Source organism: Azolla caroliniana, unplaced genomic scaffold (assembly GCF_043228905.1).
Source record: "Azolla caroliniana isolate FFs.n. ecotype wild unplaced genomic scaffold, voAzoCaro1.0.p SCAF_16, whole genome shotgun sequence".
NCBI lineage: Eukaryota > Viridiplantae > Streptophyta > Polypodiopsida > Salviniales > Salviniaceae > Azolla > Azolla caroliniana.
This window is the reverse complement of record NW_028230451.1, coordinates 2,040,621-2,066,556: the sequence shown is the minus strand read 5'-3', so window position 1 is coordinate 2,066,556 and position 25,936 is coordinate 2,040,621. Positions and strand designations below refer to the sequence as shown.

At 37.7% G+C, this 25,936-nt stretch overlaps 2 protein-coding genes across 2 annotated transcripts; both read left to right on the top strand.

Annotated features, from left to right (window-relative positions):
* The first annotated feature begins 6,220 nt into the window (after positions 1–6,220).
* LOC147853528 (uncharacterized) lies at positions 6,221–10,839 on the top strand. The gene is made up of 5 exons (XM_087331882.1): positions 6,221–8,219; positions 8,776–9,685; positions 9,805–9,921; positions 10,086–10,227; positions 10,308–10,839. The coding sequence occupies exons 1-5, from the start codon at positions 6,332–6,334 to the stop codon at positions 10,683–10,685; spliced, it is 3,435 nt and encodes a 1,144-aa protein (XP_087188008.1). The 5' UTR covers positions 6,221–6,331; the 3' UTR covers positions 10,686–10,839.
* Positions 10,840–21,446: 10,607 nt separating this feature from the next.
* On the top strand, positions 21,447–23,332 carry LOC147853527 (uncharacterized). The gene is made up of 2 exons (XM_087331893.1): positions 21,447–21,873; positions 21,958–23,332. The coding sequence occupies exons 1-2, from the start codon at positions 21,447–21,449 to the stop codon at positions 23,043–23,045; spliced, it is 1,515 nt and encodes a 504-aa protein (XP_087188019.1). The 3' UTR covers positions 23,046–23,332.
* Positions 23,333–25,936: the final 2,604 nt, after the last annotated feature.

Here is a 25,936-nt window from a genome sequence, read left to right as displayed (position 1 = left end):
TTCTAGGGAGAGGATACGCGTTGGAATGGGGAGAGGGAGTTTCGAAACCCCAAGATACAGAAAAACCCACATTGCAAAAGTATGTGTCCGTATATATCTTACCATCGGCCAGAAGAAAAGCATTCCAACGCCATATATTGTGTTTGCTTGAGGCGTCTCCTAGATATAAACCCCTAATCATAACTCTATAAAGCCTTGGTTGTAAATGGAAGGCAAGCATGTCAACGCATCTCGACCACACCATGTTATGGTCTTTATTATTCCCCTATCTCCTATAACCCTCTCTCCCATTCACTCATTTAAGGGTGTCTGTCTCTTAGGGGTAAACCCTTAGTCATGGCCCTCTAAATAAACACATAAATCGAAATCTATAACACATTGTGCCACCATGTTATTCCCCGTTCTCTCACGAGTCATAACTCTATTTGACATCCACTCATGCTTGAAAATATACTTTTAGTATACATTATTTGTTTATATTTTAGCAATATGTACCTCTTTCCTACAAATATTCAATCAAACTTCAAGTGAAAAATCAAATGAATTCGCAATCGGGCAAACCATATATCTTATACCAAAGAATTTTGTAACTTCTTGAAATGCCAAATCTCAACCTAGTTGTTTTGCTCATCATATAGCTTTCAAGATCTCTCTTGCCATAAATATTTAGTTGTCGAGATATCTTGAGGGTGAGTGTAAATCTAGAACACATGGTTGCAGGAAAACATAGATGCTAAAATGTAGGAAAAACCCAAGGCTATGTATTACATAAAACCTGAATCTTGGAGGGACAGAACCATGCACACTTCAACCTCTGATGAGGTGATGAAACAAAGGAAATTGAGGAAGAAGTTGTTCATATAAGTGGTTTTGTTAATATAAAGACTTTGTTAATCGAGCATAAGGGTTTGTCTACGATGATGGGATACACTTTACATATGATTTTTATGTGAAACTCCCCTTATGGGCCTCCTTAAATATAGTTAAAAGGGAATTAAAAAGGAACCTTCCAAACACTAGTGGAGTACAAGCTAATGCATGATAAAATGAATTGATGGTGCATTGAGTGTTTATATGGCACATTCTCCTTGTCGCGAGCCTATATAAAGAGGTTCTCATCTTAACATTTAGCTTGAACCATTAAAATGTGTATATTATCAATCAAGCATTTGTCTCTAGCTCAATTGTATTTAATAAACTCTAATTATGTGACCAATATATGACATATAAATGGTTCCAATGCAAACCCATCTTAAATATGAACCCTTTTTTCTTTTTTAAATTAAATATCCTTCCATTAGTTTTCTAAGGAATCTCTATTCAACGAAGGACAAAATTAGTGAAAATCTATTTGCAATTACTCAGCTAATCAAGGTAGAAGGTTAATTGAACATTGATTAACACTTCTTCCATGTAGAATCTTGCTAGTTAAATATTTTATTATCCTTAATCCAAGATAAATTAATGTAATTATAGTACAAAAGAGAGAGAAATGCAGTTGTTGGAGATATAAATGCAAACATGGATCCATAAGGAACAATCCCTTGGGGCTATGTATATTACTTGAACAATCCCTTGGGATGGGAATTGTGAGATCGAAACCTTGTTGAAGTCTTGACGAAAAGAAATAAAAGAAGAATAGGGACACGGCACAATATTATTTGCGTACAACATGATTCTGAAGGCCCATTTAATGCTTGAAAAGGCATCTCAAATGTAGAACAATGAAAATCATTACATAGATACTATGGATATTCAAAAGAGGAGAACAAGAAAAAGATGAAGCTTTGTTTTTTACCAAGAAAATTGGCTACAGGGCCTATTGACGTTGATGTTTTCTGCAAGATTAGAAGGAATGGCTCATAAAGTAGAGAGAACGGGCCAAATTACCAAATGGTATCCAACCCATAATCATTCATCCATCTCTATTCCTATGTTTTTATGTGTCCACCCAATCATAGATCTAACTTTCTACACTTGCAAATACTCCCTTTCATTAAGTCCTACTTCTACTCTATAAAGTACACCTTAAACAACCCTGGAGAACCCACACATTCACTTGATAATAATTTAGATGAGAAATGCTTTAATCGATTCATCTAAAACAATGTAACTCTACACACTCTTGGTAGCACTCCGACATTGCTTATCATGATCCCCCTTGCGTCCCCTTGTGCTACATGACTTTAGCTCACCCTTCCTCGCAATGAACCTCATATGAATTATACACATTATGCGTTGGCCCATAAGACACAAACATAGCATAAACTAAGAAAAGATGGTTCATGAGATGGCCTTGCTAAAAGCTGATTCATACTCGATTATATAGATGTTGACATCAATAACAACATATGCTCGAATAACTTCACCTTTTGCCCTAGAAATTGCTTTGAAAAAGTTTTTGGTGATGATTGACCAAACTGAACAAAACCCATTAGGTGAATAACTACTAAAATTTCCTCGTTTTATATTATTATCTGTAATCAATGTCATTTGTCTAGTGTATAGTATTGTGACATCTTTCCTTTGCAAGTTACAAATCATGTCAAGTGAAATACAAATTCTCAGATATCTTCATGCAGGTAGGAAAATGTAATGCCTAAATACTTGTAGACCAATCTTATAGTTTTGTGGTGTTACTAGTAATTTTCATAGTTCCTAAATTAAAAGAATAGGACCTTACACTCCTCGAGAATGACAAATTAATATCGTATAATGGATAAATAATAATAATAGCAGTAGTAGTAATACAACAGAAGAAGGACATTTTTTGAAATTCATAAATGAAGATATGTTAAGCATGCATCCAAACACCTTGAAGATGATTGGTGGTCAGAATTCAATGACTTCAATAGAGTGTTATAGCAAGTGCATACCTTTTTGCTCACAATGTTAGTTTCATTAGCCTTTTTTTGTAATGCACATTATGTTGCTTCGATGCACTTTCCATAATTCAGTACCGTTGATAATAGTAGTAATAATGGGAATGTTCTTTCTACCCCATCATAACGTTTGTTTGAGTTAGCTTTTTATTCTTTCAACCCTGTCGTGTCACAATTATGGGGCCATCTTGTTATTCTTCACTCAAGATTCGAGAGTTTTATCGACGTTGACATCGTATACTCAAATCCTGAGTATGTTAACTCCCCCAAGGCTTTTTAGCTTGCTCATTCCAAAAGGTTTGATGTGAATTGTAGTACCATGAGTTTGGTGGGTCAATTGGTCAATGCCAATTTAAGGAAATTAAAAGCGAAGGAGTGTTTTTTTTCTTTGTAATTTGGCAAGTTTTTACCCGGGAGAAATTTGGTTTGCCTTAAGAAGCGAAAACATGCATTGTCCTTGCTAGCAATTGTGCTCCGGAGTTATGTGAACGTGTATTGAGGAAGGAAATGTGTTTCTTCCCAAAATGTAGTTTTGTGAATCATTGTGGAAAGGCTCATTTAGAAACAAAATTGGGGAGGTGATACAACATAGGTTTCCTTGTTTCGTTATGTCTCACATGAAGTCTGTGTTTTGAGGAAGCAACTCTACAACTTAAGAAAGAACTCGTTGATAAACAATTGAAAAGCTTCAAATTGTCGTCTATAGTGTTATCTATATATATTGATGCTTGTTTGTTACATCCATGAGGTTAACTCATGTTCTTCATTCAAGGGCGGGTGGATAAGTTCCACAAAAGGATAAATATAAATTATTGTCAACATTTTTAAATAACTCAAATTTGTTCCACCATTACATTTGTTTTTGTAGTTGGTAACATTGTTCGAGGCATAGTTTGTAAGAGAAGGACCATATAAATGCAAGAGGGTTTGTGAATTAAAGGAAGGACATCATTCAAGATGTAATTAAGTTCATTAAAACAAAATATCTATGGTGCTACTTTAAATCCTAAGGAAGATTTACTGAGATAATTACTATTGGTATGCATTACCCAACTAAACATTCTCTAATGAACATCATGACAACATGTTGTACATTGCGAGGAAGAGTTATGGAATGCCTTCTTATATAGTGGTTAGACCGAGAAGGGCAACTCTTATATTAGAATGTCCAAATTGTGCGCGAAATGGAAGGAAAAACAATACGAATTTGTCTCATCACACCATGTTATATTGCGATGTTCATTTAATTCTAGAAGCTCTAAAGGCACGAAAGAATCGTCCTTGTAGGAATGTTGGTCCTGAAAGCTTCACGTAAAGTTTCATAAATTTGTTTCTATGTCTTGGGTGGCATTTGACTGTGGTCATTATGATTCAACTATATTCATTATTTGTCAAGCTCCAATCTTCAACTTGTTAACAATGAATTTTATGAAGGCAAATTTGATCATGACTATGATTGTAAGTTGTCCGTATCCACACATCAATGTTAAAAACCATAGTAAGGCTGAATTAATACATGATCCAGACGTAAATGAAAGATGGATGCGGCATTTGGGAGTTGGATTCATGCTTGAATGTTGATAGAAATGAAACAATGACTCGACAATTTATGATAGGATGGGAGAAGAGCCGATAGGTGGTTTGTTCGCTATCCCCCTCCGCGCGAGCATGGCCTAGTTTAGAATTCTTGCAACAATTGAAGTGACAAAAAACACCGTGCTAGCCAAGGAGAGCATACATTTTGCTTGTTTCCTATTAACCTATGAAAGGCATTGTTATTGGGGGCGGAGAAGGGTGGATCCATGTACTATGCAAGGCATTGCATAACATATATTTTAAGAAGTATAGGATTTACCAAGCTTTCTCAAACAAGTGTTGAGATGGCTCAAATAGGAAGAAGGCGCAAAGCTTATTATGTCCGAAGCTAAAAAAGGGGTAGATCTAAAATAGTGAAAGGTTCATATGCATATATATATATATATATGTATAATATACATTTACATAATACATAATATCATGGGCTAAAAGAGGCTTGAAGCTCCAAATGGGTCCAAATTTAGACCCAAAGAGGGCATGTAGGAGCTCCCCTCCCGTTCCCCGAATTGGTCCAAATTTAGCCCATATGATGCTAATTATGGGGGGCATAGCGACTGCGAAAAAGAAGAAGAAGCAATAAAAAATACATTAATAAAGACTGAAAAAAACGAGCAAATAAATGAGTAAACAAAAAAAAGAAAACGAAATGATAAATGATGAGGATAGATGAATGCCCTCCTTTTCCGCGCGCGCTCCTCGGAGTTCGGAAAAAATGCTCTTTATTTATTTATTTATTTATTGAATGCATCGTAAATAAAAATAAATAAATAAATAGAGAGTAGAAATAAAAAAATGGAAACTAGAAAATAGAAATAGAAAATATAATAATTTCTAACTAAAATACATACATAAGTGTAAATGCGAGAAAACGAGAAAAAGGAGGAGGCTTTTAATAAATGGAAGGTTTCACACGAGGGACTGTCCGGACGGACAAGCAGACGCCCATTCACACACACCCCCAAGAAATTTTAAAAAAAGAAGAAGAAGGAAAACTCTCGGTCTTCCTCGTTCTGTCGCTGTCTCTGTCTCTGTCTAGCTGCTGGGACGACGCTAGCTATTATTATTAACTTAAAAGGCTCTCTCTCTCTCTCTCTCTAACTGAGAGAGAGCTTGTCCTAATCAAACCAAACCAAACCAAACCAAACCAAACCAAACCATCTCGAGCCTCACACTCTCCTACCCTACCCACCCCAAACTCCCATTCAGTTAGCCACCACTAACTAAATCATTCTTTGAGAAGCATAAGAGAAGCGAGGAAACTAAGATTATTATTAATCAGTTCCTTACGTGACGATGTTAGACTTGGTTAGGGTTTTGGTCTGCTGCTACTGTTGCTGCTCCTCTCCTCTGTATGTATGTATTGTCTTTGTGCTGTTTGTGTGCGCGTGCGTGTCTCGTTACTTCCATTAAGATTTCCTTGGGCCTAAAATCCTCCTCCTCCTCCTCCTCTTCTTCCTCTGCACTTTTATTAATTGTAAGCAGAAATTCATCTTATTCCCCCCTCCCCTTCTTCTATTAATTGTTCTCTTGTTTAACATCAACATATAAAAAATCTCATACCTAAATTTTTACAGTAGCCATAGCCAGCGGCTCTGTGTTAGTTAATCCATCTCCCCCCTTAGAAAAACAAAAATCTATCGTATATATATATATATATATTCTTCTGATAGTATTAGTAGGTTGCTGTACATATTAAGTTGGATTAGGGCGAGAGAGAGAGACTGTAAATATACATATAATAATAATGGAATAGATCGGTTGAAAATGGGCCTACTTATTATTAATTAACGTCGTTTTCTCATTCGTTTTTGGGCGTATCATTACTACTACTGTAGCCTGTAGGCCTGCCTGCGATGATGGTGGAGTCTATTATTACTACTGCTGCTACTGCTTCTATCACCACCTCCACTGTTCGTATATCAAACTCAAATATTATATCATCTTATCATAACCATAATAATAATAATAATAATAGTAATTCAGATACTTTTTCTTCTTCATCTGCAGAAAGCTGCCTTAATATTAATTTACCTCATCGGTTGTTGAACGAGGAATCATCACCATCACCATCATCATCATCATCATCATCATCATCATCATCATCATCATCATCGAGAGCTTCTGATAATCTACAAATCTGCCCTAGTAGTAGCTGTAATTATAGTAGCAGCAGTCGTAATGATCATGGCGGCTCGGATGACAGTTTACCAATAATTTGTATCGAAAAGTATAGCAACTCTGATTCGTCAAATAATATACCACCACCACCACCGTCGTCATCGTCATCATCATCATCATCATCTGTCTTTGTTAGCAGCAGCAGCAGCAGTAGTAATAATAATAGTAATACTCAGGCAGCTACTGATGTTGTTGGATGTATTCATGGTGATGATGAACCGTATAATGGAGATATTGAAGAAGTAAATACAGAAGCAAATTATAAAAAAATGCGTGAGTCCGGAGATAGTTCTTCTTCATCGTCATTCTCGTCGTCATCATCATCATCATCATCATCGTCGTCGTCGTCGTCGTCTCGTCTGCAGAGTAATATCGACAACAGCAATATAGCCAATGTAGGTACTTTAAACTTAGATCCTAACGCTCTTGAGTTCACCCCATCTCATTCTTCCTCCGGATCTTCATCTTCTTCTCTACACAGTAATAATCCAATATTACTCAACATGCACCCACCTTGCAATACCATAAGTACTAATAATGGTAATCATAATACAAATAATCACATGGACATTAATGTAGTGGAACCTCGCTATATCACTTTTCCTCCAAATAACATTGAACCTAGTCATTATGTTCATGGCCTTCATATTCAACCTCACACCAACATGATGATCAATCAACCTTATGCTAATGACATTAATCTCTCAGCTAGTAACGCATCTCTTGGGGGCCCTGGCATTGATCAATTAGGCTTAATTAACAAGCCCAATACTAATGTTGGACGTACTTACGGTGCACCAATGGTATATAATGAGCAAGGGCCTCCGATATCTCCTGATTCAGTGCCTCAGAATCACACTCACAATACCCATAATAGTATTGATAGTCATCATCCAACCCCTCATAATAATCATAATCGTCATGCTAATGTTCCTAGATTATTGCCTAATCCACTTATAGCTAGCCCAAGTATTTTTATTCACAAGCAGGTCCACCCTTGCCATGGAACAATCATCAAAGAACACATCTCTAGATGTCTTCTAATCACAGGGTTACCATTTCACAACAGTATTATCACCAAGGAGAAGCTCTGCGAAGAGCTAGAGTCCAAATGGGGTGCTATCCAGGCCTTGCAATGCGAGAAGATGTCAGAGGGTCTTGTTTGGGTTCAATTCTATGACCTCAGGGATGCCAAGCAAGCATTGATCGACATACAAAGCCAACACTTACTAAGGCAGCAACAGTTCCAACAGCAATTTCAGCATTACACAGGCAGCCAACATGTGGCAAATAATGCCAGTTATATCCCCAGTGATATGGCTAATTTGAACTTGTCAACAAGTAGCAATGCTGATGAGTCCATCCACAGGAAGGGCCTCATATGTGGTAATGTGGTTTGGGCACAGTATATTGCTTCTTGGAGTATGCCTTTCCACATTGATGATCATGTCAACAATGCTGCGGGTAGTGGGGGACATTGTAACAACCAAGGTACCTTGGTCCTGTTCAATGTTGGTGCCGATGTCAACATGCGCGAGCTTCGGGAAGTGTTTGAGAAGTTTGGTGAGTTTCACATACATTGCATCAAATGAGTTGAACAATCATGATGGATTGTAGCTAGTATCCCTATAAACAAATAATTCAGAGGAGTCATTTCATTGGACCTGTACTAGGATTAGGATCAATTCACATGTTCCTGTTGAGTGGTAATATAGGGCCTAAGCATGATGGGAAAGTGGGGGCCATAAGTTCCCACATGGGACAATGTGACTTGATATGGTAGGTATAGTATTGGTGGGAAAGTGAGTTCTCTCTTTCCCACATAGGAAGTGTCACATCCTATGGGTAAAGCATGAGGAAAAGTGTCTCTCTCCCACATGAGAAATTGAGTGTCTTAAGAAATTGTTGAGCAATTTCACATGTAATGAACTAAGAAAGAAATTGTTGAGCAATTTAACATGTAATGAACCAATTTAACATGTAATGAACTAGGAAAGAAATTGGGACCCCCCCACCCCTCCTTGTTTTGCCCACCATGATTGAATACACCTGTTTGTTATGTAGCCTACTAAATTGTCGTTATAAAGTCTAAATCTTGGTCGCATAATCTTCATTCCAGGAGACATTCGGGAGCTAAGAGAAGCTCCTTTGAAGAGGCAGCACAAATTCATCGAGTATTACGATGTACGTGATGCCGAAGCTGCATGGAATGAATTGAATGGGAAAGAAGTGTGTGGGAAACCCATGAAGATAGAGTTTAGTAGACAAGGATCAAGACTCAGCTCGGGGAACCGGAAGCACAAGTTAGCTCAACAAGAGTACAACATGATGGTTCCGGTATTCAACAGTATCAATCCAAACTCCATAGACAATAGTAATGGTAGTAGTAGTCACGATCCTACCATACCTCTAGTTAACCATGGTCATGGAGCTGCACTACAGCAATGTGGTTGGATTCATAACGTAAAGGATCATCCAAATTATATTGGTTGGCAAGCCTATGGTTCTCCCTATGTTGGTTTTCCCCAACCATTAATGGAGTGGGGCAGAACACCCCCACTTCTGGATCAACCACCTGAACCCATGGTGATCTCGAGTATGAACCTGCATCGAGGCAATGAATATTTTGACAATTTTCCATCGATCGGCCAACCACAAATATTGGGTATCCATCCTGATCTCGATCAACCACCTTTTATCAATGGTAGTATCAAGAAGGGGAAACGATTCACACAACCAAAGATACATAATCCTGAGCAGAATACATGCAATATGCATGCGAGGAGGAGATCGATCTTACAAAATGGACATCCGGCTTTACATCCGAATTGCCGCCAGACATCTGGTGGCCGAGGCGGGATGAATTGGATCACTGAGATACATCAAGAAGAAGATAATCGGAGAGTTGGGCCGGTCCATCGAGGAGGTGGGCATCTAGTGCATTTTGAGTTCAATGAAAGTGAGGTCCTTGTGTCCTCTGGAACTCCCAGGACTACACTCATGGTCCGAAACATACCGAACAAGTATAGGTAATTGCAAATTGCTTTCGATATGTGAGCAATCGTATCCCATCGTAACTTGAACACTCCCGTTACCCTCACTGATAACTGTATATATGTATATTTTCGCGGGTTTGTTTTCATGTCAGCCAACAGATGTTGTTGTCTTTATTGGACAAGCATTGCCTAGAGTGCAATTCAAGGACAATCAACACTGACGAACCGGAATCTGCTTATGATTTCGTATACCTTCCGATTGATTTCAAGTATGCTAGTATTAAACATATAATTTTTGATGCTTTCCTGAAATGTGCTTAACCAAATTTCCACTCAAGTCTGCAAGTCGTTAAAAACATATTGTGTGGCTTGGAAGTCATGTAACAAAGCTCCTTTTAATGAGTACAGCATTGGGCATTGACAATTGTTTCAGGAATAGGTGCAATTTGGGCTATGCATTTGTGAATTTTACAAGTGCATTGGCAACTGTGAAGTTCTACAAGTCATTTAACGATCAAGCTTGGGAGGAGTTCAATTCGAGGAAGATTTGCAAGGTCGCGTATGCTCGAGTTCAGGTAACTTTGTCTCATCAACAATTGTTGTCCTCATTACTTTTATGAGTGATTTCTGTGATGTTTATGATTTGTGTTTTCAGGGGAGGGTGGCATTAGAAGATCACTTCAAAAACTCTAGGTTTGCTTGTGATACCGATGAGTATTTGCCGTTAGTTTTTGTGCCACCTCGGAATGGTGTCGAAATTCCGGCTCCGAAAGTGGCCAAATTAGGCCGTACTTACTGTATTGATGGGAGGTCGAATCTACCGCAACATGACGTAGAGAGCAAGGTGGGGGTAAACATGGATTCATGCGGAAGATCGCCAAAGGAGGGGCTTAATGTTGAACCACATTTAGAGGTGGGACATGGTGGATGTAATGGTGATGAGTCTTCCTTTGGAGGTGATGATTGTGGGAGTAGCAACAATGGTGGAGGTGAAAGTGAAGGAAATGGAGAAACCCTAAACCCCAAACAGTGACATTCAATAGGTTGCCAATACATGCTTTATGTGGAGAGGTTATACCTTTACCTTTAAGGCCTTCCTTGTATGTAAGAGAGAGAGAGAGAGAGAGAGGCTCTTAATGTTTCCTCTTGTGGACTCTTATTATAATTTAAGAGGCTATTTCATGAAAGCATGTGTTCCTAAGGTTTAATATTGTAAGGTTTTATGTAAAAACTTTTGTATAGTTGTTTTTTTCCCAAAACAAATATCCTTCCATTAGTTGTATAAAAAGGGTCATAACAGCTACAACATACAAAGCTTTTTCCCCCCAACCCGTCTTGTGAAAGACATTGATTGAGGAAACAAATCCAAAATAGAGAAAACAATCCACTAATTGTAAGCTATTCCTTAGACACAATGCAAGGTATAGTTATTGAGACTTTTTTTCATTTGGTCATTAGTCTTGGTCCCATGCTCTATTACGGAGGTTCTAATGCTTAGTACCCATTGTCAAGTTGGAAGCAACATTAAATGTTTGATTCGCCAACAATTTGCCTCTTGGAGAATTTACTTCCTATTGTTTGTTGGTAGGATATCATTTGAGTTCATGATGTGCTAGCACATTTTTTTTATTTCCAAAACAAATATATGGCTAGCACAGTTTATGTTATGCACATTTAATTTAACATTATCAGATGTCATCTATAAATAACCATGAAGTTGTGAGGATATGGGATATCAACATCCTCAAGTTGCTTGAAATTCATTCCATAAAGACATGCTGACGTTTAAATGTAGTTGGACGCATGTTTCCAGATGTGCGTATCGTGATTAAAACCACAGAAGTTTTTAGAGATTTGCACATCACAAGACGACCAAATAATGGCATAACTTACAAAGCTATCAAGGTCTTATTGGAGAGATCTATACAATTGTTTGACATTTCAAAGCTTTGGATTGGCCACACATAATGATGACCATTATTAGAACATGATCATCTGCCTCAATCTACAAATGTTTGCATGTGTAAAATCTTGTGTAATTGTGCACATTGTGTGGTTCAAGTGCCTAAGATAAGTCCTAACATTGAAGGTTTTTAATGAAGCTACTACTTGATGCTGGTATTACTCACACCAATATACAAGGGCTAATGAAGGGAATTTGTTGAAAAGTTGTGGCTAGCCACGTTTTTTGTCGGAGAATTACATGACATGAACCACCGTGTTAATGACTATAATACAAAGAAAAAACAATGCAAAAATATTTAAGAACATCGGTATTCATAGTTTGACAAACATTCAGTGGTTGGGATTGTTCTTCAAAAGTTACATTAACATAGTCATCGGGATTTTTATTTTTAAAGATAAATATCTACGATCAAAAAAACAAAAGACATTTCCGTATCAAGAGCTCTAATATCATGGAATGACAAAGAGTTTGGCAAATTTCAAGAAACACTTGTACGTTGGCCTATTGATTTATTGTAATTTTCTTTTTATCGAAAAGGAAAGAAAGTTTGACGCTCATTGAGAACACTGCCTTGTAACACATGAAAAGTTTTTCAAATTCGTTTGCAATGATAATATACCCAACACATATACAATTTAGGTGTGAGCAAGTGTGAGTGCGTGTACACACTTACACATGTTTCTTGACTACGTGTCCATATTTTAACAACAAATTTGTATATATGATCAAGCTTTTTGATGGAACGAATTATTGATTCTGGCTAGTATCTCAATATATTTGACTGATCGTACAAAGTCCTTTGTATAACGATTGATTCATTTCAAGAAAGAATAGGGTGGGTTTCGATAGTCTCCCCAAATATCTTTGGAAGGTGTGTTGAGTATTAGGATGGATGCATGAAACATGAATAAAACGAATTATAGATCAAGAAATTAATTATAAAAGAAACTAGGACCTAATTGTGTTTTGAAAGAAACAAATGATTATTAACAAGTGCTTGGTTACTAATTAGTCTTGGCAAGAAGTAAGGATACTAGCTCACCAATGAATATAATGAACTTTCATGGATAATTGAGCTATGTGATGCACTTACCTAAATATGAATGCTTTTTTATTTTATATTGAGTTATAATTAACATGAAATTGTTATTGAACTATGTCTAGTTATTTGATGCCTTTGTTTTAAGCTGTGTGATCACACTAGTGTCATGTTTCTAGTTATTGAGCAATATCAAATAACATACAAGTTAGCATGTCTTCTAACCAAACACAATAATTTTTTACAATCAACTTATCAAAACTTTCATTGCAACTTTAAGTCATGTGGATATTTCGAGGTTAATGATATGCAAATCAAGGTTTCAAAACATATTATTGTTTAGAATCAATATTCAAATTTTTTCCGCACCCAAAAAAGGTCCAAAGGAGTTATGAACACAATATGTGAGTATGAATTGGTGGTGTTCGCATTTTGCTGTGATTATAATGCTTATAAAATTGTTGAATAAATAAATAAATAAATGGAGTGTATCAAGTTTTTTGAATATGTACCAAATGTTAATGAATGATTGTTCCACTTTAAGAGGCCAAACTTAATACTCTTTCACCCATAGAAAGAAAGAAGATGTACACAATTCAAGAGCTTAAACGAAACAATCACGATCTCGAGGGGATAATATCTCAATTGCCATTTGACTCCAAGTGCCCGTATTCATAAATTGTCGGTAAATATACAAACATATCCTTTTACACTTACAAATATTACGACTATATATATATATATATATATATATTATATAGCACATAATTTGAGGAATATGACCAATTGCTTGGAAACAATTGAGCTCAGAGTGTGGATTCAAATGATCCTAACAAAAAAACACTAGTTGGCTTTGTTGGGAACGCAACGACCTCACACTTCAATGTGTACTTAAATATTATTAACCCAAGTCCTCACAACTTGAGAATGAGTTAGAGTCTTTTTACACCTAATGCGTGAGTGCGCCTCCTTCCGCAATAGGTGTAGTCATATGACAAAAAAGCAAAGTAGGCTCAAATTAACCGTAGGCTACAAGAGCATCTGGTATACAACCACAAGAAGTGGAGGACCTTATTCAAGTACTTTATCAACTCATGATACTTGCATTATAATCGTTTGCTCAACTCATGACATCCAAGATATTGTTAATACATGACATATATTTTATATTCCAACAATGCAATGTCTAACATTTAAAACTAGAAACACAATTTCGTTACACTGAATTCTAAACATCTATGAAGCACATCCATGTGGTACAAAAACTTAGTACCTTTTTAAATTGGGTTTTAAAAGTTTTAAAATTCAAACATCCATAGAGAAACAATGCTTTAGTTAGATTAATTAAGTGCCTTGTACCAACAATACGCAGGTAATGCCCATAATATCTAGTTATCTAGTAACTAGATGTAGATGAATTCTAATATTTAAATTATAATGATCTCAAGCTCAACCATTTGCATGAATGGTAAATAAATGCAAATACATACACAATACGGTAAAAACATATTTCCTATATTTTACAATGTAAATAAAATATCTTCATTTCTTCCATGTGGAAAGTTTTTAACTGAAAGATGAATGATTTAAATGTTATACCATCATACTTTTGTTCAAGTTCTATGGCATCAGAAATTTGTGGGGGGAAGTAAAAATCTTGTCCTTTATGACGCAACAGAAATCTAAAATCCACATACAATATGATTACTTTCACACATATTTAAGTATTCTAACTGAATGGTTGAGTAAATAGGAACACTTTCACGTGGTGCATGGAGAGTTTAATGATTCCACTAATGAACATTGCAATTGAGAGCGCAAGATGTGATTACAAGATAATGCATATGGGGATAGGTCCATGTTATGGTATCCGTTCCTCATTTACGTATTATTTCATTCTTGCAACCTTAGAGAGAATTATGGAAAATCTACATTCAATATGATTACTTTCACACAGCTATTTAAATTATAACCCAATGCTTATGTAGATAGATACATAGATACAATTTATTATCATCTTGAAATAAACTGGGACATTTTCTAGTGGTGCATAGAGAGTTGATTAGTGACTCAATGTTCAACATTTGAACATTGCAATTGAGAGTGCAAATTGTGATTGGCTGAGAAATATGTGTGGGGATAGCTTTGTGTTGACAGTGTGCAGAAAGTAAACTTGAACATGATAAAACGTGGAGCATTGCGATAGAGGTACGTAGACACAAACTTCTTATGCAAGGAAAAATACACATAATTGATAAACCTCCTCACTTGTGCCATACCATTCCACCTTGCATTGAAGAGAATGTGAACTAAGTCATATTGAAGGAGGCATGTAAATGACAAAAAAGGGGTTGGGCTCTATCAACATATACAACATATACAAATACGTACAAAATAAATGGGTTCCATTGTGTAGGAATATCATGTGCAATAATTCCGTTGTTTGTCTAACAAATCACAAATCAAGCTTACACAAGGTTCATGGAACGGTTTAGTTTTGAGGTTTGCAAGAACCTCCACAAAGTTACACCATGTGGACCTCCACCACCACCCTACAACAAAAAGACTACTCATAATTCTTGATGTTAGTTTAAAAATGTAGATTTCAATGGGAGTCATGGGTTTTATGAGAATGGATCCACTAGTACATCCACCTCCACCTCCCCACGGGAAGAGTTGGTTGGAGTTTAGCTAAGAGGACCTGCCACATATTAAGGATAATATGATCTTTGAACTCAAGGCATTAAATAAAGAGTTGATCTCTAATCAAATCAATTAGTCAAAAGACAAAACTCTTGAGGAAATGTCGAGATCTAATCTATCCTAGTGGAGCACTCTAGGTCCAAGTTGGTATGCTTGGAAATGTTGAGTACCAAAATAGTCAAAGCTCATGGTCCTGGACAACCATCATCAGAATTACCATGGACATACCTAATTTCAACCTTAACTTTAACCTATAGTATAATCCACCAAAAAACACCAATCGGATTGGGTAACCAAGTGGCCTCCAATTGCATATTATGATGACCTTATTTCCTAACTTTGCTTACTCCTTACTATTACAGGCTACAACATACTTAAATATTGAACTTCATTATGTTGATGTTGAAACAATATTGTTACGCGGTACTTTAGAAGAAGCAATCTATATGTAGAAACCCCAGATGTTGGGAAATAATGCACACCCTAATTATATGTGCAAACTCAACGAACACCTACATGGCCTAAAACAATCCCCTAGTAGTGATGGTATGTGGAGCTTCATAGGTTCCTTCTATTAGCAAACTTTCTATAACTCCAATTGGAACCTAATCTGAAGATGAGGAACATAGAGACCAAAAACCTACTTTTACGTCAAGGATGCTTCTCGTCACTCGATGCACATGTGGCTATGTATTTCTATTTACAAGCAATGCCTTTTCATGGAGAACTAGAAACAAGCTATGATGGTTCTTTGGTCCATCGAAGTAAAAATATATAGCAACCACCCTTACCCCCAACGAAGGATCATGGTTGAAATTTATCATCGATGAACAAGTCATTCTCAACATTTCCAAATTCAAGTTATGGGGTGACACCTAATCTTGCATCAAAATAAAAAAGGACCCTAAGATGACAAAGCAAAACCTGCATATTTGAGCATGCTGTCGTTTCATCTCAAAAATCCTCGAACGATATAACTTCACGTTTGGAAATGCTCCAACACAATTCTTATGTGTGTGTGTGTAATCGGTTTGGCATTCTTCCGACACAAATCATATACATACATTTCTTCTAGGACAAATTTATGCACACCCTTGGACGTGAAAACCTTAATTTTTTTACCCCTCCCTACATAGATAATATTTTGACACCCATGTCCATCTATATGTATTTGGGGAAATTGTAATGGATATAGCCCATTCCCAATGTCAAGCAGTTCATTAGGACAGAGAGATCCAACTCGAGAAGACTTGATTGCTAGCCACTTAGGAATTAGTTAATTCACTAGGGGCCACAATATTGCCTAATTTAATAATGTGATTAGCATATTGATCAATAGCGATGTAATGACAGGATTAGCAGTAATCACAACAGAAATGAATTACATGCTTGACATATGTAATGCATATCATTAAGAATAGCATTAATCACATTACTAATGATTTTAATTAACACTTATCGTAATGTGAAATTAGTGGACTAATTAGATGGTAAATTACTGGCCAGATAAAATATTGCTGATTGCTATAATTTGGATTAGACAATAATTAGCATCGTGAATAATACGAAACCTCCTAATGAGTGTTTGATTACACGGAAAAATGATTTTGCAAAATATTTGCTGTATTTGAAGCACACTAGAGCCAGATTACTTGTTTTCTGTGTTTTTTAATTATTACGAATTAGGGCAGAAGATGACATTTCTGGAAATACGAAGGCAGCATGGCCAACACATCACCTAATTCAGGGTGTAATATTGTAACTATGTTCCTCAGTTTTGAATCCCAACTTGGGGCATTTGATCATATGGGGATTGTTAATTCATGTGACAGCAACTGATCTGTGGAATCTCAGGTAGGCTCTTGAAGTTATGGCGTTCCTATTAAATTGACCTTTCAATATATTCCCATCACACCTAATTAGCCCTTAAAACATTCATTATATGTTGTAACACCAGTCAAAAGAGAATGTAATGACAATACTACTGTAAAGTGCAGTGCATAAGATTTTTTTTTTCTTCTTTTTTGTGGTAAATAGTAGTTTTCATTGGACCGGAAGAACAGAACAGAACAGAACAGAAAAGAAAAGAAAAGAAAAGAAAAGAAAAGAAAAGAAAAACTCCACCATGACTTTTAGCTTACTGTGGAATAATGGATCCACTTCATTTAGAGACTAACTTACAAACGGCCTTTGGATTTGAATGCTAGTTAGAAAATTCACTTCCAAACCTGTACAAACCTGCTCAAATGACGAATTTGATGACCAATGTGTCAAATGTCTTGACTCTCTCTCAGTCTTTATGTGAAAGATTAGAACTCTCAGACTAAATTTCCAAACAATGAAAAATTGCCACAAAATACATTTAATCCTTTTTAACCTCGCACCATATTTCTTCACCCCACCCAGCTTCTGAATCAAAAGTAAAAGCATTTGAACCATATCTCCCCCATACCTTAAATGACTCCAAAATAACTTGGAAGTGGGGCATCACTCACACTCAACTGTACATATATATATATATATATATATATATATATCTGTATATATATGTATATATACATATACATATATGCAAAAACCCAACTGAATGGAGATCCAAGATTGACAAGACTTGTGATAGTTGAAATCTCATAATGATATATCCAACCTAATTCGATTGAAACATGTGAGATGTTGATCATAAACTCTCAATAATGTTATGCATGGTCCATGCATCAAGGGACATTTTTTCCCAATGACAAGTAGTGTTGAATTATTACAACTTGGACAATCATTTCAAAGTGTGCACTCCTGATGTAAGAAGCTATCACTCAAGACTTTTTTTGTGTGAAAACATAAAAACCAATTTGAACATGCATCCAATTCTTATACAATGTATGTGAATGTTGCACATATGGATAAAAAGGACTCGATGTAAGAACACAATAGAAAGCACTCGAGAAAATATAACACATGATATAGTGAATTGGTATCCACTCAAAATATTAGAGCCCAAATGATGACTTGGGCAACGATAACTATGAATTGCATAGCCAAATAACTCTGAAGAATAAGCATTACTTTCTCTATTTGGTAATTTAAGATGTGTGAATTGAATGTTAGAAACATTGAGGTGACTTCATAATTTATACAACCTAACTTAAGCAAACCTCAATGCTGAATTAGGATGCAACTTCATATAATCATTTATAATTGATTTCTTCAATTCTTAGCCATTGACATATAGAAGTTCACAAGAAGCTATTAATCATTACTTTATGGAGTTAGACGACCATGCACGATGTTCGACTATCCGATAACTCTTAATAGTGATGGCACTTCATCACACCCTAAAGTTATTAGCAAGGATGAACTAGAACAATTGTGCATGTATGTTTGCATATAGATAGGTACTATCCACATTCATGTATGTATGCGAGGGCACATGTGTATTAATGAGGAGTGCAATATTGAAACCTTTTCTCAACAACTTCCAAAATGTAGACTATAACTTTCGTCTATGAGATAAGCTCATAGCACAGTTTATTGATATTTTTACAATGATGTAAGTTTTGAACATATCTTAAATGTACATTGATGATGAGTAAAAAATGGTCAATTTGAACATTTTTGCTTTGTTTAAATAATATACTTAAAAGAATTAACTTTAACCAAGGAACAAATGCAATATGTAGATGGAATACTTGAGAAAAGTAGAAAGCATGTGAATAATGTGAACATACGACAATGGAAAGTGAGGGTGATAAAGAGTTATGGCGAAGACTCTTTGGTAAGGAGTTAGCAAAACATGAAATGTAAGATAAGAATATCTAGTGGGACATGATAGAAGACCACTTTTGGCACACGAATGATTATTTCAAGCTGTAAAAAGAGAGGTACCACTATGAATATGCTAAAGGTGGAGAGAAAATGGGATTAGTTGCTTGGAGGCACAAATTAATACTTTATTCCTTGTTTAGGTAATGTATTATTGTTCAATAAAAATAAGAACTATCCTGTTTCATTAGGAGAAAGTGTAAAACAATGGTCGTACAAGAGAGTTCTCACTCATTCCCATTGAACTCAATATCAACCTCAACACGTTTGATATCATGATTACATCACTCGTCCATTGTACATTTCCGTGCCCGTTATTAACAGGGTTCCTTTATTGATTACTGTTGTCCAACCCCACTTCATAAGGTTCTACTAGTTGTTGCCCTTTGTTAATAAGTGAAATCTAAACCAAACACTCTGAAGGTTGATAAACTCATGTGACACTACAATATTTTAATTTGTAGAACACGAGAAATGGTTGCATTCTACGATTAATGAGTTGCTTATTTAAATCTATACAATTATATATACTAATACCCTAGCATGTAATCACGTACATTATGAGTTGGTTATGCATTTTTCTTATAGTTTTCATTCTAGTGGAATTGACACGTCAATATCCAAACCCAACGACATTTGCCAAAAATAAGCTAAAACGTGATGAGATTTTCAAAGATAGGACTCCCAACGACTATGACCTAGTTAGATTGATACTCTAATATGTTCATGATCATGTGAATCAATTTCCACACAACCATAATTAGATTGATTTGGATCCCTCTCCCTTCCTTTCTCTCCCCCCCCCCCCCCCCCCCACTCCTCTCATACTAACAGTGCGCACTCTCAATCGTAATACCCATTGGTAAAATTCTTGATTATCTAGAGTTGTTGATCAATTCCACACATGCTATGTGAAAACATTTCACTTTTGGTCTCATTGGTTATATTTGACCTTAGAGAACGATAATGAAAAGGAAGACACCGAAACCTTATTTCTTTACACATGACATATATGGAAGAGTGGATTGCCTATTTCCACCAATTTGCCTATTTGAGGTGAATAAAAATCTTGTGGCTCAAAGTAGCTCATGAATTTGTTGCTCTTCAATGTGATCTCAACCTTGATCATTCAAAGGCACATGATTGATTTTGTTATGTATCAAACCATTTACGTCAAGGTGGCGGAGTGTCTTGTTGAATGTTGTCATTTACCCTCGGTGGGAATCCAATTCAAGATCTTATTATACCCATTTCAATAGAGTAACCATGATGTACTTTGGTGAATGAGGTTCTTTGCAATCAAAGCTTAGGAGAGATGTGAAGATGCACAAGTACCAAACCATCTTCGTTGAGCGAAAAAACTACACTCACCCATACATGCAAGATTATTATCCACCACCTTCTCTATTGCTTCAAGCCATACCTCCATCTTGATGTCATACAATTGCTTCTATTCATAACCTTCAATTTGATATGTGACAAAGCATCAAGGCACAAGCAAGGTGGTTCATCAACTATGAAAATATTTACACACAAGTTCATGAGTCAACCATACAATATTGCAATTGTATCACGGATTTGGACATCCTAGGTGAAGACAATTAGGCTAACTTCTTTATGTAGTGAGCCGAGTGCTTAAAACACAAATAGACCAAATCTCTCATATGTCACATTGCATTGGCACAAATGCACAATTTAAGGTAATGTTCACCGTTGATGTCATTCAATTCGAGTTAGCTTTTCACTTCATCAAATCAAACCACATTTTTCTCCCAATTACAATTCGTAATGACCATATCATATATTTGTCTTAGTGACACAATGTATGCAATGATCGTGAAGCTTTCGAAGTAGAGCTTCCAATTTTGTTTCAATGTAGATAACATGAATTTACCCATGTTTGTAATCATGCTTTGTCCCAGAAGCTGATTCTAATAGACATTGATATATGTCTCTATGCCATGCACCTACACAGTGCAATGGAGACTCATTTTATGGGTTTCTAGCTTTCTAAAGATCATAGTGCATCATCACGATCGTCCTCTCACATCACATCCCTCTGGGAACAACATGATATGACTCTAACAATTTGTATAAGGGTGTTGGTTTGTTGGATGCCAGAAGGAGATGCAAAAACTCCCCGAGAGAGAAAAAGCACGTATAGAAGTGCTTGAAGGGGCCCATGGACATTATCCCCACCCCACCCCACCCCACCCATAGACATTATATAAACAAGCACCTTGGCTTCACCCAATAACCACATAACCAACATGGCTTCTTCTTCTTCTTCTTCTTCTTCTTCTTCTTCTTATGGCCACCTTCTCCTCCTTGTCTTCCTCCTCCTACTCCCTCTCTTTACTCACAACAATGTCCATGCAGCTCGTCCCCCTCCCGATACCTCATCCTCATCCACCGATGAATCCTCTCCATCCGACGAACACGCTGACCAACATGTCTCCAAGACCCAACAACTGACCCCTCACACTGCCAATGTCCCCAACCCCCATGATGCTACCCCTACCAGCGCCAACCTTGTTGCTCACACCCAATCCTACTCAGGCTATGGTGAAGGTGGCTCTGGCTATGGTGAAGGCGGCTCTGGCTATGGCCAAGGTGGCTCTGGCTATGGCCAAGGTGGCTCTGGCTATGGCCAAGGTGGCTCTGGCTATGGCCAAGGTGGCTCTGGCTATGGTCAAGGTGGCTCTGGCCATGGTGAAGGAGGAAGTGGCTATGGCCAAGGTGGCTCTGGCTATGGTCAAGGTGGCTCTGGCCATGGTGAAGGAGGAAGTGGCTATGGCCAAGGTGGCTCTGGCCATGGTGAGGGTGGAAGTGGTTATGGCCAAGGTGGCTCTGGCCATGGTGAGGGTGGAAGTGGTTATGGCCAAGGTGGCTCTGGTCATGGTGAGGGGGGTAGTGGTTATGGCCAAGGTGGCTCTGGCCATGGTGGAAGTGGCCATGGAGGTGGTTCTGGCTATGGCAGTGGTAATGGAGGTTCTGGATATGGCGGATATCCAAGTGGTGGTGGCTACGGCGAAGGTGGCAATGCCTACGGAGGTGGCTATGGTTATGGCGAGAATGACAACAAGGGTGTAAGCTATGGTGGTGGAGGTGGTGGTGGTGGTGGTGGTGGTGGTGGAGGAGGAGGTAGTGGGTATGGGTATGGGTATGGGTCAGGTTACGGTGGGAGTGCCGGTGGGTATGGTGGTGGGGGCAGTGGCCATGGTAGCAGTGGTGGTTACAGTGGTGGTGGAAATGGCAACGGGGAAGGTGGTGCTGGCTATGGTGGCGGCTCAGGTGCCGGAGGATATGGTGGTGGTGGTAAGGGGTATGGAGAGGGTGGCGCTGGCTACGGTGGCAGCACAGGTTCTGGTGGGTACGGTAATGGTGGCAGCGGACATGGAGAGGGTGGTGCTGGCTACGGTGGCGGCACAGGTTCTGGTGGTTACGGTAATGGTGGCAGCGGGCACGGTGAGGGTGGTGCTGGCTATGGTGGTGGTGGTAACAAGGGAAGCGGGTATGGAAACGGAGGTAGCGGACATGGTGAGGGAGGCTCTGGATATGGTGGTGCTAGCGGTGGCTACGGTAACGGTGGAAGTGGGTTCGGTGAGGGGGGATCGGGGTACGGGAGCGGTGGAAGTGGGTATGGAAGCGGAGGAAGTGGGTTCGGTAGCGGGGGAAGTGGATACGGAAGTGGTGGAAGTGGGTATGGCGAGGGTGGCTCGGGCTACGGGAGTGGCGGGAGTGGGTATGGCGAGGGTGGCTCCGGGTATGGTAGTGGCGGAAGCGGTTATGGTGGTGGTGGGTCTGGCCATAGTGGTGGTTATGGGCATGGGGGTTCTGAGGGAGGTAACAAAGGTGGTGGATACTAAGCCAAAAACAAAATCCCATAGTAATGAGACAGATAGTGAGGAAAGCCATTCACTTTGTCTTCTATAGGATCCCATACTAATTCGTAATAGACCTTCAAAATCACTTACCTATTATATAAGTTCAATGGAACACAACCCCCTTCCCACCTATAATAAGTCTGTACCGCCATATCCTCCAAGCATCCAAGTCCTCTTCCTTGACTTCAAGAAAGCCATGGAATATATATTTGCATGTATCTTTAAATAAGAGAGCTTTTTTATGAATTAAATATTTTTATTGCAATGGATCACGGTCTTCCCTTTTTTTTTCTTCTGAAGGCATTGAATCCCATATCAACGCAAAATTTAATAAATGTGGACTCTGCATGGCTTTCAAAAACAAAGATGAACTCTGCATTTGTTCACATTCTCATCGTGCAAAAGGCACACTTATGGAAATAGTGAGAGCACGGAGACAACATTCACATACCTACCCCTGTTGCCTTTGCTTATTGTGTACTCCCTTTCATACACATGTTCCTTCATGCATTAATGCAGTTTTAGAACAGATCACATGCTCATAACTGCTAACTGTTAACACAGATAGAAATGATAGAGTGAAATCTTCGATATATGAAAGGCTCAATTTCGATTGGGTTCTATACAACATCACATCACCAGAGCCCAAAGGAATTATTATTTAGTATCCACTTGACATCAAAGGCATCAACAGAATAGTTGATCACGATATTTCCATTCATGTCTTTCATGTTCCGACATCGCATCGTAAGAAAATGAAAGAGTAAGATTGGCTAATCATTCCACTTATTGCCCTCTATTAAACTATTATTCTGCATCAACTCACTTTAAACGCAGACATCTAGGGATGTCTTTTTGTGAAGGAAAGCTATCGTCATGCTTTCATCAAGTAAACTATTGAAAAAAAAATATATATATATATATACATATATTTCCACTAGCAATTTGGTTTGTTGATCATATGTTCTCTTACCTCTGCGCTTTAGAAGAATAATTTATTTCCAAACACCCCCCATAGACCATAAAGAGTTTTAACATCCATAAAACACAATTTAAATTGGCATTACAATAATATTTATACCATTTCCAGTTCCACATCTGCATTTGAAAAACCTTATACATATCTTCAAATATATAATATCTCCTGAGTGAATTTCCCCTATTAAATACAAAGCATATTAGCAACATCAAGGTCCCATGTGGGTGTTTTTTGGCTACATTGATTACTATGACAATGTAAGGATATTTTTCAGGCAATATTCAACGTATTGCCAATGTAAGGAACATCCTAACATCATGCGAATAGTTTAATCTCAAGCCATAATCCTTAAATACTACACATCTGATTGAGCTATCAGTGCTGCCTACTGCTTTCAGAACATGCTTTCTCGTCTATATTTCTGGAGCACCACTTATTGCTCATTCTAAGCATACATGGACAAACCCTGCCCAGAAATATTATAGGATTGAAATCACAACAGAAAATTATTTATGAAGAAGAACAGTCAAAGAATCATCATGATCAATCTTCTAGCAATCCATTCTGCAAACGAACTAAGTTTACAATAATGTCTTAGTTGCGTTGGACTGACCTTTCCTACTTTTTCTGTGCTCTTTCCAGTTTGTTCAGTAACTTTGTTGATAAAGTCCATCTTCGTCTAACCTTATTCCCTTCTTCTCTTGTTTTTATAGTCTATTGCTTGTGTTGTCAATAAGATGGTCAGATGACCAGAATTGACCAGCAAAGCAGGAAAATGGAACCGAAAACGATGACTCAAATTAGAATAATTGCAGTTTCATTAAGACCTTGGTTGTCTATTCATTCGTCCAATTTATATATACAGCAAATATCCTTTTTTTTGCTAATCGTTAGCTCCCATAACGCTCTGTGAAAGGTAGTTTCCCAGAGGGGCTCTCTCTAGAATTTGATCCTATGATTTAGAGATATGTGTGGATGCCCTTCCTCTTTATAATAGCTCCACTTTCAACAGTATATAATAACAACGGAGGAAGGTCCAATCCTTTCCCTCTATATCAATGAAATGGTTCATTCTGTCATGAGGTTACTTCTCTTTCCATCTTACTCATTAGGAACTGCCATGAGTGACAGAGACTGCTCTGGGTATAAAGTGCCAAAGAAAGGGATCTGATGGAAGATAACGGTAACAAGATTGCTTACAGGTAGAGTAACGGGACAATAGGGGATGAAAGAAATACCAACTATCACAGCAAATTGCCAACCGATTGATGTCAATAGGGGATGAAATTGCATATTTTATGGATCAAACAAGAAGCAGGAGAAATAGTAGTATATGCTAATGGTCTGAACGGAATTCTGAGAATGAGAATGCCAGAATTCTTATATCCAGTAGTGATACTGAGATGTGGTCAAGCAACTGGAACAATTTTGGACAGTCTCGTGGGAAAGCTAATGCTGGCTTCTGTATTCATCCAGCCGAAAAGGTGGCATACAGCCATGGGACTAACCACAACCAGGAAAGGGAGGCCCAGACCATAGCATGTCACAAAAGAAACCATGACGGACAGCAAACCGGACTGAAAATCATCACATAGCTCAGTAGTTGGGTGAAAGATGAGGCCAAAAGCAGTAAATTGGAGTGTTTTTCGGGTGATAATGCCCTATTCATTCATTCAACATGTTGCCAGGTAGATGCCGATATACTCCCTTCCTGCTATACGCAAATTATGGTCAGGCCAAATTGAATTGCCACTTCTCAAATAAATGAAAGTTTACAGCAAGCATGAGCACAGATTACCAATAATCTATTCAGGATGGACGACGGGACAACATCCCAGCAAACAAGCCAAAAACAACATGGAACCTTTCAACTATTATCTTACTATGGTCCCAA

Excerpts from the sequence above, each read along its gene's own strand:
- LOC147853527 (XM_087331893.1), top strand. The coding sequence starts at position 21,447 with ATGGCTTCTTCTTCTTCTTCTTCTTCTTCTTCTTCTTCTTATGGCCAC. Across the intron at positions 21,874-21,957 it reads TGGCTCTGGCTATGGTCAAG|GAGGAAGTGGCTATGGCCAA; the intron begins GTGGCTCTGGCC and ends GCCATGGTGAAG.
- LOC147853528 (XM_087331882.1), top strand. The coding sequence starts at position 6,332 with ATGATGGTGGAGTCTATTATTACTACTGCTGCTACTGCTTCTATCACC. Across the intron at positions 8,220-8,775 it reads GGAAGTGTTTGAGAAGTTTG|GAGACATTCGGGAGCTAAGA; the intron begins GTGAGTTTCACA and ends TCTTCATTCCAG. Across the intron at positions 9,686-9,804 it reads AACATACCGAACAAGTATAG|CCAACAGATGTTGTTGTCTT; the intron begins GTAATTGCAAAT and ends TTTTCATGTCAG.